The sequence below is a fragment of the Anguilla anguilla genome, chromosome 14 (genome assembly GCF_013347855.1).
Source record: "Anguilla anguilla isolate fAngAng1 chromosome 14, fAngAng1.pri, whole genome shotgun sequence".
NCBI lineage: Eukaryota > Metazoa > Chordata > Actinopteri > Anguilliformes > Anguillidae > Anguilla > Anguilla anguilla.
In genome coordinates, this window is record NC_049214.1 from 19508517 (window position 1) to 19524174 (window position 15658).

The 15658-nt window shown below is 44.0% G+C and overlaps 1 protein-coding gene across 3 annotated transcripts in view; it reads left to right on the top strand.

Moving 5' to 3' along the window:
* dym (dymeclin) overlaps positions 1-15658 on the top strand; it is a 94596-nt gene that overhangs the window by 15441 nt on the left and 63497 nt on the right. For all 3 annotated transcript variants that reach the window (XM_035391109.1, XM_035391112.1, XM_035391111.1), the window contains exons 7-8: positions 3667-3792; positions 4889-5031. In XM_035391109.1, the coding sequence (XP_035247000.1) occupies positions 3667-3792; positions 4889-5031 (269 nt within the window). The remainder of the gene's footprint in view (positions 1-3666; positions 3793-4888; positions 5032-15658) is intronic.

A 15658-nucleotide genomic window follows, 5' to 3' on the forward strand; every position in this document is an offset into this window, starting at 1 on the left:
TGGACAATCTGGCTGAATAGATCAAAGGTGTCTTGCAGTTTCTGGAGTGAAAGACCAAAATCTTATTATTTAAATTTTAATCCAATCAGCCCCAAGCATCCTGTAATTTTTAAATATTAAAATTATTTTTCATCACTGTGATTGAAGCAGTAAAGATCCACATACTTTGAGAAATTAACTAACACAAAGAAGAAAAGAAATTGTGCAGAGTGAATGCATTTTTAAGGTATGGTATGTCTAAGGAAATAAATTTAAAACAAGCAAAGTTAACAACCTACTAAAGACAAAAATGGTAGCTAGCTGCGGTAAACAATATGAAAATGTCAGGAAGTGTTGCACTGTTCGTTGTCTGCAGAACGCATCTCTTTGATTTCCTGCTCTTCAGTGATGCCTGACTATAGCTTTTTACTTTGAAACATTTGCACCTTTGGTAAGTTCACTTTGTGATGCGACATGGGTTACTTACAATTAATGTTTGCCTAGTGTGCTATGGTCTTAAAACTGCGTACGGGTGTTTGATTTACCTGTTGTGTATTATGGAATATTCTCAGTGGAACTATCTATTTTATAATATTAGGTTAGACCATTATTTTATAGATATGAAGTGCTGCACATTATTTATGTAGGCAAATATTTATTCCTGTCCTGAATTTTGTGGCTGGAGGATTCTGTATTTTTAAATAATGTTCTCTATCATCTTATGGCCCCTCTGGCAGTCCCTTTTACGGCCCAGACGTGCTGTTTAGAAATGCAGATCTAACAGGTTCTCTGCTGCTGTGCTGGTGATGACGTTTCATCTGAAGCGGCAGCATGGACCTCTTCAGAAACCAGTTCCACGGTCCCTGATTTAAACGTTTCTGCTGACAGCAGAATTGAGCGATGTTACAGTGATTATGAAGAAATGGCAGTCACTTCTTCAAAGGAAATGTTGCCGATGATCACAAGCACTGTAAATAGATTCAGTCCATTAAGTACGACTGGGTAAAAGATTTCTTTTATCAGCCTTTTAGAGTGCATTTCTGTGCCACTGGTTTTCAGTTTGTTGTTCTACAGTTGTATTGCAAAAGTTAAATGAGACGTAACAAAGCCTGAATGGAAGAATTCGTTTTTAAGTTTTAGTTGCTGGACTTGTGTTTCCATGGAAACAATAAAATGTAAGAATTTAATACATTTTTTCAAAATCAACATAAACTGTGCTTCAGTTACAGAAATTGTCATGCAACGTGGTCACTTTCCCCCTTGAGTTTTCATCCAAAACCCCACATCGTGAATATAATACAAAATTTATAATCCATATGATATCCACGAACATTCCATATAGTGGAGTCACATGTAATATTACTCAAATGGATTGTGTCTGTGAAGATTCTGTCATTAAGAGTGATTTGAGAGTTGTCTTCACAGTAAATCAGCAGTGGATCTGTCTGAATGAAGTGTATGTAAGGTTGCGCTTTGGCGTCTTAAGAGCTTGTTCCCACCTCCCTCATCCCTACAGCCTGTCAAATAGGGACAAGGAGTGCAGACTTTTTTTCCCAGCATCCTGTTCACCCCTGGCCGCGGTACTTAGGAAGCACCCGAATGGGAGGCCGCATCCTGTACGTTCTCTGGGCCAGCGATACGCAGGGGCCGGAGCTGGCGGTGCTGGGAATGACATCAGCGCGGCCCGCCGGACGTCGCTCCCGCGTGGGGGGCGATAACCCCGGGAGGCTCCTGGAAGTGGAAACCTGCGGGCCAGTGCTGCGGGTTGCCAAAAAACCAGCAAACAAAACAAGGAAGTTGTGTCCTTTGTTCACTTTTGTAAACTGTTACAGTAAAGCAAAGATGCCCATTAAAAATAAAGTCACTGAGTGAACTCTTTAAGAGTGGGTCAAGTGAGAAACTATTTGTGCTCCGTTCATTTTAAAGCTAACTGGCGAAGTCAAAGAATGGGTTCGCGTTGGTGTGCTAGTATAATGACCGGCACAGTGGTGCTCAGGGAAAGTGGACTGAGCCAAGAGGAAGCCCGGAGCCCCTGTTTCGCAGAAAGCGAAGCATTACTGCCGCGGCAGCTTTAGCAGCTGGGCCCGCACAAGAAAGAGCGAGGGACCGCGGTAAAAATAGCAGCGCGTGCTAGAAAGCGAAAGGAGGCAGCGCCGGGCGCACAAATGGACGCAGAGCCGCCGAGCGGAACAGGAAGGAGCGAACAATGGAGCGCGTCTGAGGGGAGCGCTCGTGACTCAGACCGGGAGCCCGAGGTCTCTGCACGTTTCTGAAAGGGAAAGGGGATTAGCCTCGTGGTAACAGTATGAAAAGGGATTGTTACTGGAAGCGAACGCTTTGCAAACTGATGATGGTATTACACCTGTAAGCCTACTGCTACGGAGCGCAAAGCTGAGATTTGGATTATGAACTATAATTGATAGTTTAAAAACGTATTTCTTTATTCTTTATAACTGTCCGATTCCGTCTGTTTGTGTCAGTTTGTGCATGTGTGCGTGCTTGCATGTCTCACCTGGGTACTGGTCTTTGAGCAGTTTGGTGTGTCGTTCCTATGTTCCTATTTTTTGACCATATAGAAAGTGTAAATTTCCAAATTTCTGTTTTCCCTTGCCTCAAGCTCCCATGGTTCATTAGATTTTTTTTTTTTAATCTATGATGTATTTGAGATTCTGTTGAAGTGCCTGATAGCACTTTTATTACAGTGTTGAATTGGAAGACCAAATGGAAGGAAGTCCCAGTAAATCCCTTTTCCTTTGTTTCCTCCACCTCTGCAGACAGTGGAACGGGTCTATTTCATCTTCATTTGTTGTGGCTGTTGCACACTGTGTTCCCAAATAGCCAACAGGAGTGCATTCCTCCCATACCAGCGCTGCTGCTTGTGTCCCCAGTGACCCATGGTGAACTGAATGAACTGGACACTCGCGCCATAGTCAAGTAGTCTCAATGTTTTCCAGCTTTATTGTTGCCTCCCAGGTATTCTCTGCAAGAACCGACCCTTTAGCAGCCTGTATTAGCATTCGTCCAAGTATTTCTCTTCCCACTGGGCACTTGTTTTTTTCCGTTGTTTTTGTGGGGTTCAGGCTCGGACCCCCTGTTTTCCTGTACAAATAAAATACAATTGGACTGAACACGCAAGTGGGTGCTGATAGCATTCAGAGAAGCTCGAAACTATCATTATTTCTATACGTTTGTAGCACAGCAGCCTGTGTCCTTTCCTTTAGGCAGGATTGAGCAATGTTCAGGCCGTCTTCCTTGTCCTGTTGTTTGGGGCAGGGGCATTAAGAGTACTGGGACAACATTGAGAAAATGCATGCGGAATCATTTGTCCACATGTACGAAATCGCTGGTGTAACTTTGCAACTCAGTATCTGGGGTATGCTTTCTCGCTGGTTTCAACAAAAATTTCCAAACCCATAAACCACGGAATGAATTATTGCACGTTATGCAGTGCACCCTACCGCTTAACAATAAACATAAAAATGTGGACTGAAAGAAGTTTAGAATTTAAGTGCATATTTCAATACACAAATTATTACAGTTCATAGCTTGATTAGTGTGTATTTCACTTGAGAGCAGGTAGCACAGTTTTGTACATGCACTGAGAGGTTAGCCTCTATCCCGCACACGACCCCCAGTTTGGGAGCTTCCTGGTGATTTATGTGGTAACTGCTGCTTCTGTCTCTCTAGGGACATCACCTACAGCATACTGTTTGAGGCTGTCACCTCGCTCCTCGTCCTCCTGTCCTACCAGCTCCTCCGCAAGGAGATCCTGAGGGAGGGGCTTGTCTACAAGCACCTGATGCACGGGAGATGGTGAGTGAGTCTGCAGTTAATGGAGAACCGTGGGTGACTTTAGCCTGAACGCCCCTTTTACCACGTGCTCAATGTACTGACCTTTGCAGTAAATGTTCTGTGTTATTTTTCCCCTTTATAAAAGTACTGAATGGCACTGAGGAATTCCGGAGGAGAGTGTAGGGTTTTTTGGGTTTGTCAAACGCTACATCCGGGGAGGGGAGGGTGGGGGGGGGGGGGACGACTATATCTGTCCAGACGGTGTCCCGCGTAATGTTCCCACCTTCTCTGATGGGTGTCGCGCCGAGTCGTCCTGACGGCCCCGGCGCCTGCCTCCCTGATAGGTCTGGGCTCTAGGCCCCGGCTGGCAGAATTAGACTGCAGACGGCACCAGAACGGCGAACGCGCAGCGGTCCCCAGCGCCTCCCTGGCAGAGGAGCAGCCGCGCTGCGTCGGCGCAATGTTACGGCAACGTTTTGTTGCGAGCGCATCGATGGAAGCGTCTGCAGCCTGGTGAAAGGCTACCAAGGGCATGCTGGAAGGCCTCATCGACACGGGCTAAGGGCATGTCCTCTTAGTGAACCCGCCTTCCTTTCAGTTACAATAGCATTTTTGCTGTTGCGTGTATATTCAAATGATAAACAAACGAAAGCCTGCTGTTTATTTTCTTAGGAAGCTAGTTTGCAGTTAACGGTTTTTCCACAAGTTTAAAAAAAAAATGAACGCATGTATTGTGCAGCTCTTTTCTTTTACACCGATCAGATGTTCCTGTTTCTTGTTATTGTGTAACTTCAAATCTCTAAATAGTTTCTGAAAGAATAATCAAAACTAAAAATCTGTGTGAACAGTATTGTGGGATTGGGCCTACTTTTATAATATCTATAATACTTTTATAATTCTTCAGTCTCCCTAACTTCAGAATAGCCTCAGTGTATTGAAGGAAGAACAGAAGACGTCTTCCTTATTTTATTTTTACTTTAATTTTGCATAAAGCAAGTAGTCCACAAATAGTGTGACGTACGTAGCAGTCCTCCTTTTACATGCTCTGTCCATCCCTGCACATTGTTAAAAAAGGGGCTTTGTGGTGTTAACACTGGTTTTGTGTTCCTGTTCACAGTTTGGCCCTCACCAGCCGATTGGTTAAGACCCTGCTTTACAACTTCATCAGACAGGAGAAGTGCCCGCCCCCAGTCACCCACATATTTGAACCCCAATCTGAGGGAGGAGGGCTACTGTACGGGCTTGCCTCTGGAGTAGCAAGTAAGTCTACCTGACCTCTCCTCAGCAAGGAGAGAGATAACGACTCACTCATTCACAGCATGGAGAGAGATAGGAACTCACTCATCCACAGCATGGAGAGAGATAGGGACTCACTCATTCACAGCATGGAGAGAGATAGGGACTCACTCATTCACAGCATGGAGAGAGATAGGGACTCACTCATTCACAGCATGGACAGAGATAGGGACTCACTCATTCACTGCATGGAGAGAGATAGGGACTCACTCATTCACTGCATGGAGAGAGATAGGGACTCACTCATTCACAGCATGGAGAGAGATAGGGACTCACTCATTCACAGCATGGAGAGAGATAGGGACTCACTCATTCACAGTATGCAGAGAGATACAGACTCACTCACTCATTTATAAACTAAGAGGTACACACACACACACACACACATCCTGTACTCACAAGCCTCTTCTTTAAGGTTGCCTCAGTATTAATCCAGTACTGGCAACATGTCATGCTCACAAATAAACAAATCTGTTAAGCAAAAGTATGTTTTACATGTGTGTTTCCATGGCGAGAATGCCGTTAAGGCATTCAGGTGGTGTCAGGTTTGTACTTGCGATTAGCATCAGTCTCCCTCGTCTGCCACTGCTATTTCTGGAGGACACCTGATGCTCTGGATCTCCCTCCAGGAAGAAGTGACATCATTCTGTGAATTAGGCGAATAGAGGCATGGATCTCAAAGTCCTGTCCTCTGTCATTTAAGAGCTGGTCACAGCTGGAGTTAAACCGGAGACACTGAGAGGGTTCACTTCAATTTGGCAGAGCTGTTTTTCAGTCTTTATTTGCTGAATCATGCCACTGAAATGACTTCCTCACACTGAGCTCTGTGTACTGAGTTCTGAGCCAGGCTGTAGTGACCAATAAGCTGGCCTCCTTGGGAATCGTGTCTGGCAAAAAGTAGGGCATCTTGGTACAATATAATGGTTTGGATTTTTCTTCAGTAGATTGGTTAGAGAATTGTATATTGTGGCTATCTTGTGAAGTTAGTTCTGTCTGTTTTTGGTATTAATGGTGGTCATCTAGACATATTAGTCAGATTAGTATTGTTGGGGACACTACTAATGAGGATAATTAACAAGCTTTACTTGATTAATAGGAACATTGACAAATTTACATTATTCTAAGCTTAAATTTATTTATTTATTTACTTTTTTAACTTGTTGAGAAATTTTGGCTTGGATGAACTTTTTTTGTGTGAATTTGCAGGTAGGCTTTAGAAATCCTATGACCTTTTCATACCAAATCAAAATACCCATCTTCAGATAGTTTGGCAGCACCCCACCCCCACTCCCCAAACTACATATAGAAATAAACTGGGATGTTGGCTGAACAATGGCATGAAAGCAGTCTAATGTGTTTCTTGGTACATGGTTTCATTGATTGTTGTTGGAGGCGTTCTGGACAACTCTGAATGTACCACATCCAGCGACAGACACGTGTGATCACAATACCTAAGGAGTGTGTATTAAACTGCCACTATAGTGTAGTGACAACAGCCGTTCAGTTCTTTCCCACTATGCTATGTCCACCACAGCTCCCCTCACTTGTATGTGAATATATTAATGACCTGGCCCTATTCAGCATGATTGGTCATAAGCAAATCCCTCTTGAAATTTGAATGTGCATGTACAATTTATATGTATACCGTTCTGTGAGATATGTGTGCTTTGGGGGACTTTTTTATTGATAAGATGGATAATAATGAATCAGATCCCCTTCTCGGGTATGACTTGAGTCTGAACTTGGTAAAACTTGGAAATTAGCGTCATTCAGCTTGATAATGGTGGATGGGCTGAAACTGTGATGCATTTGTCAGCTTGTCAGTTTGTTCACTTGATGCTAAAGCTTTAGGGAATGCTGTTCTCTATATTGATTTTTCTGAGAGAGAACATAATAAAAATTTTTTTAAATGGATCTGATTTCTACTCAAATTGCCAGCTATTTGGATAACTCAGCCTATAATCGGCCCAACCTTTATGATTATTTGCTCTGATATATTTCCCATTACCTGCCTATATGCATTTAGCCAATCTCTGACATTTTGGGGTTCAGGCCTAGTCTTTCAGGGTAACTGCTGTCCGTTTTCCTTTAAAGCATTTTTGATTAAATGATCAGCGCGTGTTGCTCATGTTTATCCTAATCAGTTGCTAAAAACCTTGGATTTTGCTAGAAATGTACTGTGGTGGTTGAGTTCTTATCTCTCTAGTAGTCAGTTCTTTGTATGTTTCCTCCACCGTCCCTGTCCAGATTATCTAGAAAAGGTGCGTTTCTTTCTACTTTGATGTAAATTATGTGCAGCTTTACTTGTCTGTCTGGCTTGAGTAGAATAAGTTCTTCCTGAATGCCTCAGAGATATAAAAATTGAATGTCAGATGTTATTCATGAAAGTTTGGGTACCTTAATCCCCAGGGTAAAGTCTGAGGTGAAACATTTTGAGTTATCTTTAGTTTAAAACTGCGTTTTCAGAAAGATATTAGAAAAACATCCCAGGTGTGCTCCTACCATTTAGGAAATATATTTATTAATAGATGTTTTTTGTCATTTTAAGACAGAAAAATCCATATGTGTACCTATGGGTAGACTATTGAAATGCTCTTTCTTCACGTCTATGCCTATACCCTAATCCATTTTTTGGCCTCTAGACTATTAATGGAAACAAAAAGGGAACACCTGGTACTCCTGTCTTAACCCCTACACTGGCTGCCAATTATTTTGTTCTTTAATTGATTTTTTTCCCTACTTCTCCCAGTTAGGAATGTCTAATCATGCTCACAATGCAACACTCATCACAAACCCTGTTGAGTGCAGACAAGCATTTGCTCTCTCCTGAAGCATGTGATGTCACTCCTGCTTCTTTTCAAACCGCGGTCGACATGTCAGGCTTACATGGACAAGAAGACACTTAATGTGTAGCTCAACGGGGTACAGGCCTAAACATGTGCAACATTCACAATGGATTTCAAATGTTCAACTTTGAGAGGGGTTTATACACTAGTCAGATGATAAACTATGTTGCTGAGGAAACCAAAGGTCTGCATAAATCCATGTTCTTTTCAGCTTTTTCTAGCTCGTTTTATAGCTTTTATCTGGGCTTGTTTTTTTCTGGTGGGGGGCGGGGCATTTGATCATTTGTGATTTTGAGCATGTTGAAAATATATTTGTTTTGGATTGCAAATTTAAAAGAAATTAGAAAATATGATTGTTAAGCCAGTTTCATTTAAATTTTCGGCTTTGGCAGAATGGTTGAATCTCTCGATGAATTCCTACCGGCCTGAAAGAGAAAAGCCAGCTAAACTGGGTGCCTTCTTTGCCTGCCAGTGTGTTGTCTTACGTGGTGGGAAAGAGTTGGTCAGAGGGTGGTGCCCAAGCTACAGCTCAGAAGCATGTTCCCAGGGAAGCATTTCAGCCGCTGAAGATCTGCCATTCCATGGCTGGTGCCTGGAACCGAAATAAATGTATTGCTAAGCTGGGTTAGGATCCACCCTGACAGCAGCATGGGTCGCCCTCTGTGTGGGAGCCAGGGCAAGGCCTGTGCTCTGTGCCTGCAAAGGGGAAAGGGATGATAGATTTGTGGGAATTACAGAATTGCCCAAATCATTTGAGACTTAATTAGAGGTCTCCAAAATGAACTGGAATTGGGATCGTTCAGTAACTGCTTTATTGATTGTGAGATGGGCAGCCCTCCTACTTGTGGTAGTTAACAAAATGTGTAAATGGAATATGCTTTGTGAATTAATTGTAGTGTAAATAGATTTTTATGTGTGTGTGTGGAATGATGCACATTTTCTGGACAACTCTGACAGAGAATGAGTAAGACAAATTATCAGCCAATTCTAACGCATGTCTGCATCATTCATTTATTTTTTAAATCTAAAATGTTTCACAAAAAAGTTACAGGCATTATTTTCCCTCAACCTAACATTTCAGCCTGTAGTGCACCCACGTAAAAACATTACTTCTGTAGTTGATAATAGATTGTGTACATTTTGATACAGTCCTTATAGTACAGAGTAAACACATGCACGTTCTAGTTGCATCTCTCTCTATGAGAACCATAGTACAGCTCAACTGAGACACATAGATGTACAGGTTTGAGCTGATCAGACCTGTTTGCTTGGCCATGGCCCAAGCTGCTAGTATAGGCCTTAGGCCTTTACAGTGGTAAAAGAGTCTCATGTTCTACTTCTCTTTTGATGTTTATTTAGGCCAATGATGAAGGTGGAACTTAAAATATAATTACATGGGTAAAGAATTTCAGACCTTTAGACTTCAGTCTCTGACGCAGATCTTTATATGGGTTTGATCGGTATACATTCAGCTGAAGCTTTTCAAAATAAACAAGGATGAGCCTTTGGCAAATAGAGCTGAATGACAAATGGCACAGTGAGCAGGACCTGTGGGTCTACTTACCAAATTTCAGTGCGACTGTTTTATGTTTTGAGGAAGGTGATGTAAGGGCTGAGCTTGGAGCATGTATGTGCAAACTTTTTGGGGAACCAGCGCATCGCCTGGCTGCCACGCGCAGCAGTAATGAATATTGACTGGGGCTTTTGTGTGGACCAGAGTTCTGTCCAAGTCTCTTCAAGTTGCACATTGGCTCCGCCTCTCTTCGATCTCATTAGCCCTCAGGACTCCAGAAGGGAAGGGAAGGGGTCAGCGTGAGGCTGCATTTGCATGCCTTTTGATTGGCAGTTGCGAAGGGGAAGAATGTTCCGGTACCGAGCCACAGGGCTTGAGGCAAGAGCCAGGCCCTGATACCTCCAAATGTTTCATATTTAGGGTTCTGGGGAATGTTGCATTGCCAGAATGCAAACCTGCTTTATCTTTACATTGTAAGCTAGTCTGGACAGAAAGCCTTGGGCCAGTACGGTTCATGCCAACTCCTTCACCCTCTGACAATGTTGTCTTTGCTGATTTAAACAAATAAATGACCTTTATATTTCAGTACGGTGTTTTAGCGGACGCTCTTATCCAGAGCAACTTCCACAACGTTTTTTCATAGCATTTACATTGTATCCAGTTATACATCTGGATATACACTGAAGCAATGGAGGTTAGGTTCCTTGCTTACAACGGCAGTGTCCTACCTGGGAATTGAACCTGTGACCTTTTAGGTTACAAAACCAGTCCCTACCCATTATACTACACTGCCACCCTATTTATATCCTTTGTTTATTATTCACTTTTCTTCAGTTGCACGATGGTGAAATTTGATCAAACCTCCAAAACCTCTGATCATATACTGTGCCTTTGAGGTATGTGGCTACCATTCCACTGTAACTGCACAAGTGTGTCATTATGAATTTCTTCAGCATGAAGGTGGTCATTCTGTTTTGCAAGGCAGAGGTGAAGTGGTGTGTCACAGGAGAGTGGAGCAGGTCTTAATCTGGAGGATGATGTTAGCTGCATAGGGCTTAGAGCGCGTGGGATGGGAGATGTGCTGTACCTCTTTGCTGGCTTGTTTTCCAGCTGTGCTGAAACCTCCATCAGCATGGGGTCCTGCTTTCATACCCTGGCTCTCTGTGAAATGGATGTCTTTGTAATTGGAAGAGTAGGACGGACATGTCTTCAGGGAACAGGAAAAGCTTGGAAAGCAGACTTCAGCGTACAGGCTAAGACTGATCAAACGGAGAGCTGTTTCTTTTCACCACATCGTATATAACATTGTTATAAATCGTGTGTCGATTTTTTTTTCTTTAATCAGTTAAATCAATTCCTAGATATTACAAGTTAATGTAAATGAGAGATTTGTTTGCAGACTGAATTGATATATAAAAATCGGGGGGGGGGGGGGAAATGGGAATTGTTTTCCTTGTGCGCAGCGGCTTTTAGGAAGCACTGGTTGTCTGCGAGCAGCTGTGTGTGGAGACAGACGGAGGGAGAAATTTAAATAGTCGTCCATTATGGATTCATTTGAACCGAGCAGTATTTTCCCAGGGATAAGTGCTCTTTGTTCATGGCAGACGGCTATCAGCGAGTCATCAGCAGCCGGGCTGTCTGTGATCACTGTATGATTAAGGCTCTTGATTTATTCCGGTTTTTTCTGCAATCCCCAAGAGCCGTGATGTCTGAGGTCCCCTTTTTGGAAAACCGATTTGCATTATTAAATGGAATTGCGATATGTTGATGGATGCCACATCAGAACTTATCTGGCTGGTTACATTTATGATGTTTGTGGGCTCGTCGGTTGCTGTGTGCAAGGAGGGGGAAAGCCGTGTGTCTGAAAATTGATGTGACTGGGTGCTTGAATTTTAAAACGGCTAAAGAAAGGAAGTTGATTGGCTGGAATTACATTTCTGTGCTCGTGATGCTTCTAGAGTGGGGGGGAAACCCATAGAGACTAGAAACATCTATTTGAGCTCATTATCTCCGTAATGTGTGTGACTCAGATATGCAGTGGATATATGCGGATCTTAGAATATGTAGGGCATGGACCCTCCATAGGAGAAGCTGTCCGTGAGAAGATGTATGGCTTCATTAATGTGATGCATTCTTTCCCTCCCCAGGCGGTCATGCCTTCCCGTTTCCTAACGCTCTCGGACCCACAAACATAATTACGTTTTGGATGATATTGAAAGAGGCAGACACGCCAACTTAAAGCACGAGGGACCGCTGCATTAATTGCACATAAAAACACCTGATAAATTGGTAAACGCTTGTGTAATTACTGAATGGCACGGATAAGAGAATGGCGGTTTGTTCCACTTGGGGATGAGCTTTGGTCTTGGTTGTAGTATAATGCATATGACTGATCGTGTGTGGGATTGGTCTGTGTGAGGAAGGCTGGCGGTCTTGTTTTCGAGCGTAAGGGTAACCACACTGCAGGAACTGAACGCTCTTTCTGGAACATTGGGGTGCCTCCGGCTGCTGCTCCAGCCCCTGCTGGGGGGGGGGGGGGAGGGGGGAGGGAAGCTCCAGCCGGGCCTGATCCCGTCCCGTTCCGAGTCTGGGACGCCGAAGCGTTCAGTGGATGGGTATGCGGGGCCTGACAGGGTCGCCTTTGTCTCGCAGCGCAGAAGGAGCCAGACGACCCGCGTGCGCTCCTTTCCATTAATCACGCCAGCAGGCCTTCTGAAGACGATGCTGGGGCTTTCTCAGCATGGAGGAGGACTGCAGACTCCAATCTGGCATTTCTGAGGGTGTAGTGACATCAGACAGGTTGGCTGTAGTGTCATGCAGCTTTGGTCGTAGATGCCATAGATTGATTTTTAAACATCAATAATGGTAATTTGCTCATCTTTTTTTATTAATGATAGCCCTGGAGAGAGTTCTGAATAAGCTATGACAATTTGTGTGAGGGCATCCCGAATATGAACACACCTGTGTTAGACGGTCACATTGCATTTGTTTAGCAAATGCTTTTATCCAGAGCGACTCACAGGAGAATCGTACAGTAAGCCCATTCCCCTGATTAATAAAATTACTCTTACACTGTAGGAGTGAATTGAGTGTGCATGTTTTGTAACCAAAGGATTACAGAAGGATTTAATTGCACTAATATTTTATGGCCTTGTTTGTTAGCTCTGTATAATGTCTGCAATTAATGGGTAATTAGCTGTCAAGCCTCCAGGAAATTTGTTGTTACTTTTTTCACTGCACTGTAGGGATGGCCGATGTGTCCGAGACGATAATTATCAAACACAATAACGGTGGTAGCCACCGTATGATGCATTACCTTTCCTTTCATCTTTTTCTTTTTAATTATACCTGAAGCGGTTAGTGAACAACCAAGCTAAAAATGCTGCGTCAAATGTTTCCGGGAAAGAAAGAAAAAAAGAAACATCTGTAATGGCTGTTGATAAGACGGCCAATCTCCACCAAGGGCGTACAGCTTCCGTGTGATCACGTGATGCGTTTTTGTCACATAACAGTGGTAACGTTTTTTTCCCAGAGACATTTCACGCGGCCTCTGAAGTGTGGTTGTTTACTAACGCATCAGGTGTAGTTAAAGAGAAAAAGACAAAAAGAAAGGCTATACACCACATGGTGGCAACGACTGTTATTGCATTCAGTAATTATCGTTGCGATGAATTGCCCAGCCATACTGCACAGCTCTTGTACTGGTATGCTGTACGTATGACACAACTGAACCTCTGCCCCCCCCCCCCCCCCTTCTGATATATTTATTTGCAGTGCTGAAATCTTAAATCTCTATTTACATTTAAATTTAAATCTCAGTTTACTTTCCAGAATGTGTATGCATACTGAAAAATTTCACTGTTTGGTTGTTCAGTCAATCAATCTATACCCCAGAAATAAAAAAGAAAACAACATCTGTCTCCTATTATGTGGTTGCTAGGTGTGAAGCCAGTATTCTCCGTAAGAAAAGAAACTGTTCCAGCGTTTGTGCAGTAATGCTTCCCATTGGTCGATTCCTAGTTAGAAGTGGTTCTCATTGGTTCACAGGGATTCCCCCTTGTGATGTATTACTGTAATAGAATAGTAGCTGCTGCTGCTTCTATCCCATTATTTAGGTTGCGGTCTCACCATCCCTGCAGTACGTGCCTTATGAAAGCCATTATTTAAGCAAACTCAATACAGGACTGTGACGGAGACAGATACGGAGTGCCGTGGCGGGGGGATCCTGTTGAGAGGACTTGTCGTCCTGTTGTCAGAGACGGTCGCGCTCTAAAACGCCGCAGCTAAAGCCTGACAGGCTCACGGCTATCACAGCCAAGCCGTACCAGGTGGAGGCCGGACCGTGCGCCGCGAATGCTGAACAGGTTATCAATCACCGTTTGAAGCCATTTGTCAAAGCGCTCCCACTTTGTCTGGAGGCATGCATGAAATGATCAGTGCCGGAGTCTGAGGATCGTTTCCCCGGAGCTCAAGTGAAAGGGAGCAGCGGAGCGGCGTGATTTCTGCCCCGCGTTTCGTCATGTTTCCCCGCTCTGCCGTGCTGTGCTGTCGCAGGGGCTTTTTTATCTGGGTTTGATATTGCAGCTGAATTTCTTTCCCTCCGTGCCGGCAGGGGATGCAGGCTAAAGCGAAAACCCTTTTGAAGAGCAACCCGACCCCTAGCAGTCTGCGCGCTGCAGTATTATCCAGAACACACAGAGAGCAGTAAACTTAGCAGTAAACAAACAGCCTGACATGAATTAATAATTGTTTCTGTGGTAAGGGCTCTGTTCAGGAGGATTCTAGACCAGGCAACCAGAAGGACGTGGCTCACAGTAATTCTCAGCGTGTTTGATCATGTCATGGTTTTCAGATGATAATGGGTCATTGTAATAGTCATGTCTTCTTTTTTTTTTTTTTAATCTGCCGGTTCCGATAAGTCCCAGCAGTCACTGGGGCATGGCCTGCGTCTGTCTCCGCTTCGGGGCCGGGCGCCGTTGGTGACGCAGCTTTGTTCCGGCTCCCGGCCGAGCCGCCACGGCGGCCCTCGCCGGGACAGGGCAGCTCCGATAAAACAACACCGAATCGTGTCGCAATTTGAGTGTCTCAAGATAAACTGCCGCTGGCTGACAGTGCGTCTGGCGCGGGGATTAGCGTCCAGCCTGTTCCGACCGCCACCCGGCTCCCCCTGCTCCCGTGCGAGGGCCTGAAAAATGGGGAAGGATTACCAGCTTTATAACTGGGAGTCAAGGCTGACCAGGGGTAGGGGTGGGGGTGGGCCAGCGGAGACAGATGACATCAATGTCGGCGGGGGTGGGGTGGGGTGGGGGGGTGGGGGGAGTTGGTGCAACAGTGTGGACCGGCATGAGGTCAGACTGCTGCATTCCTAGACACCAGCAGGTTTGCTTAACCCTAATAGTGGCCAGATTATTCTTTCTGCTGGCGGTTGGTAGAACAGTAGTTCTTTTCAAGAGTGGAGTCCAGCCATAAGTTCTGAAGCATTTTATTTATGAACTTCTTGCACAGGCAAGTAGCTTTTTTTATTTCCATTAACATATCGGAGATCTTTCTGACTGTCTGTTTCACTGAAAAAGGAGGATAAAACTAAGCTGACTCATGTCCTTTCTTCTCTGTAATAAGTCCCAAATGATCCGAAGTTACAATGGACACTCCCGTCAAACTCAAAAGTTCCAGTCATAGAATTCACATAGCAATTCAGATAATTAATTTTACTGATTGTTTTGTTACAAAATGTCCCTCTGGTACCATTGTTTTAATGGTATACATACATATAATATGTACTTGAGGCACCCAAGAAAATATCCAAAGTGAGGGTTGTGGGTTGAAGTTGGAGCCAGTCTCGAGGTGGGCGTCACTGGGAGGAAAGCTTGGAGTACAAGCAGAGCTATTTATATTTCCCTGTGCTCAGCGTGGGGTCGTTCGCACCCCACCACAGCAGAAACTGCAGACGTCTTCGACGTAACGGGAAACCCATGATGCATATGCTAATGGAATGAGAAGATCGTCATATAAATCATACACGTGTGACAGCCCCATATATCCTGCTGCTGAAGGCTGCTAAAGGCTGCTAACTTGCTGCGTTTTCTCATTTCATGGCACATTTGCATTTAAGACCTTTAAGCTTATTTATGTAAATATGTTTTAATGAATTTATTTTGTTCTGACTTTGCATGATTATTCCATTAGCTTGTGTATAGTGGGTTTACTAATGGGCTCGCTGGTATGATTGAAC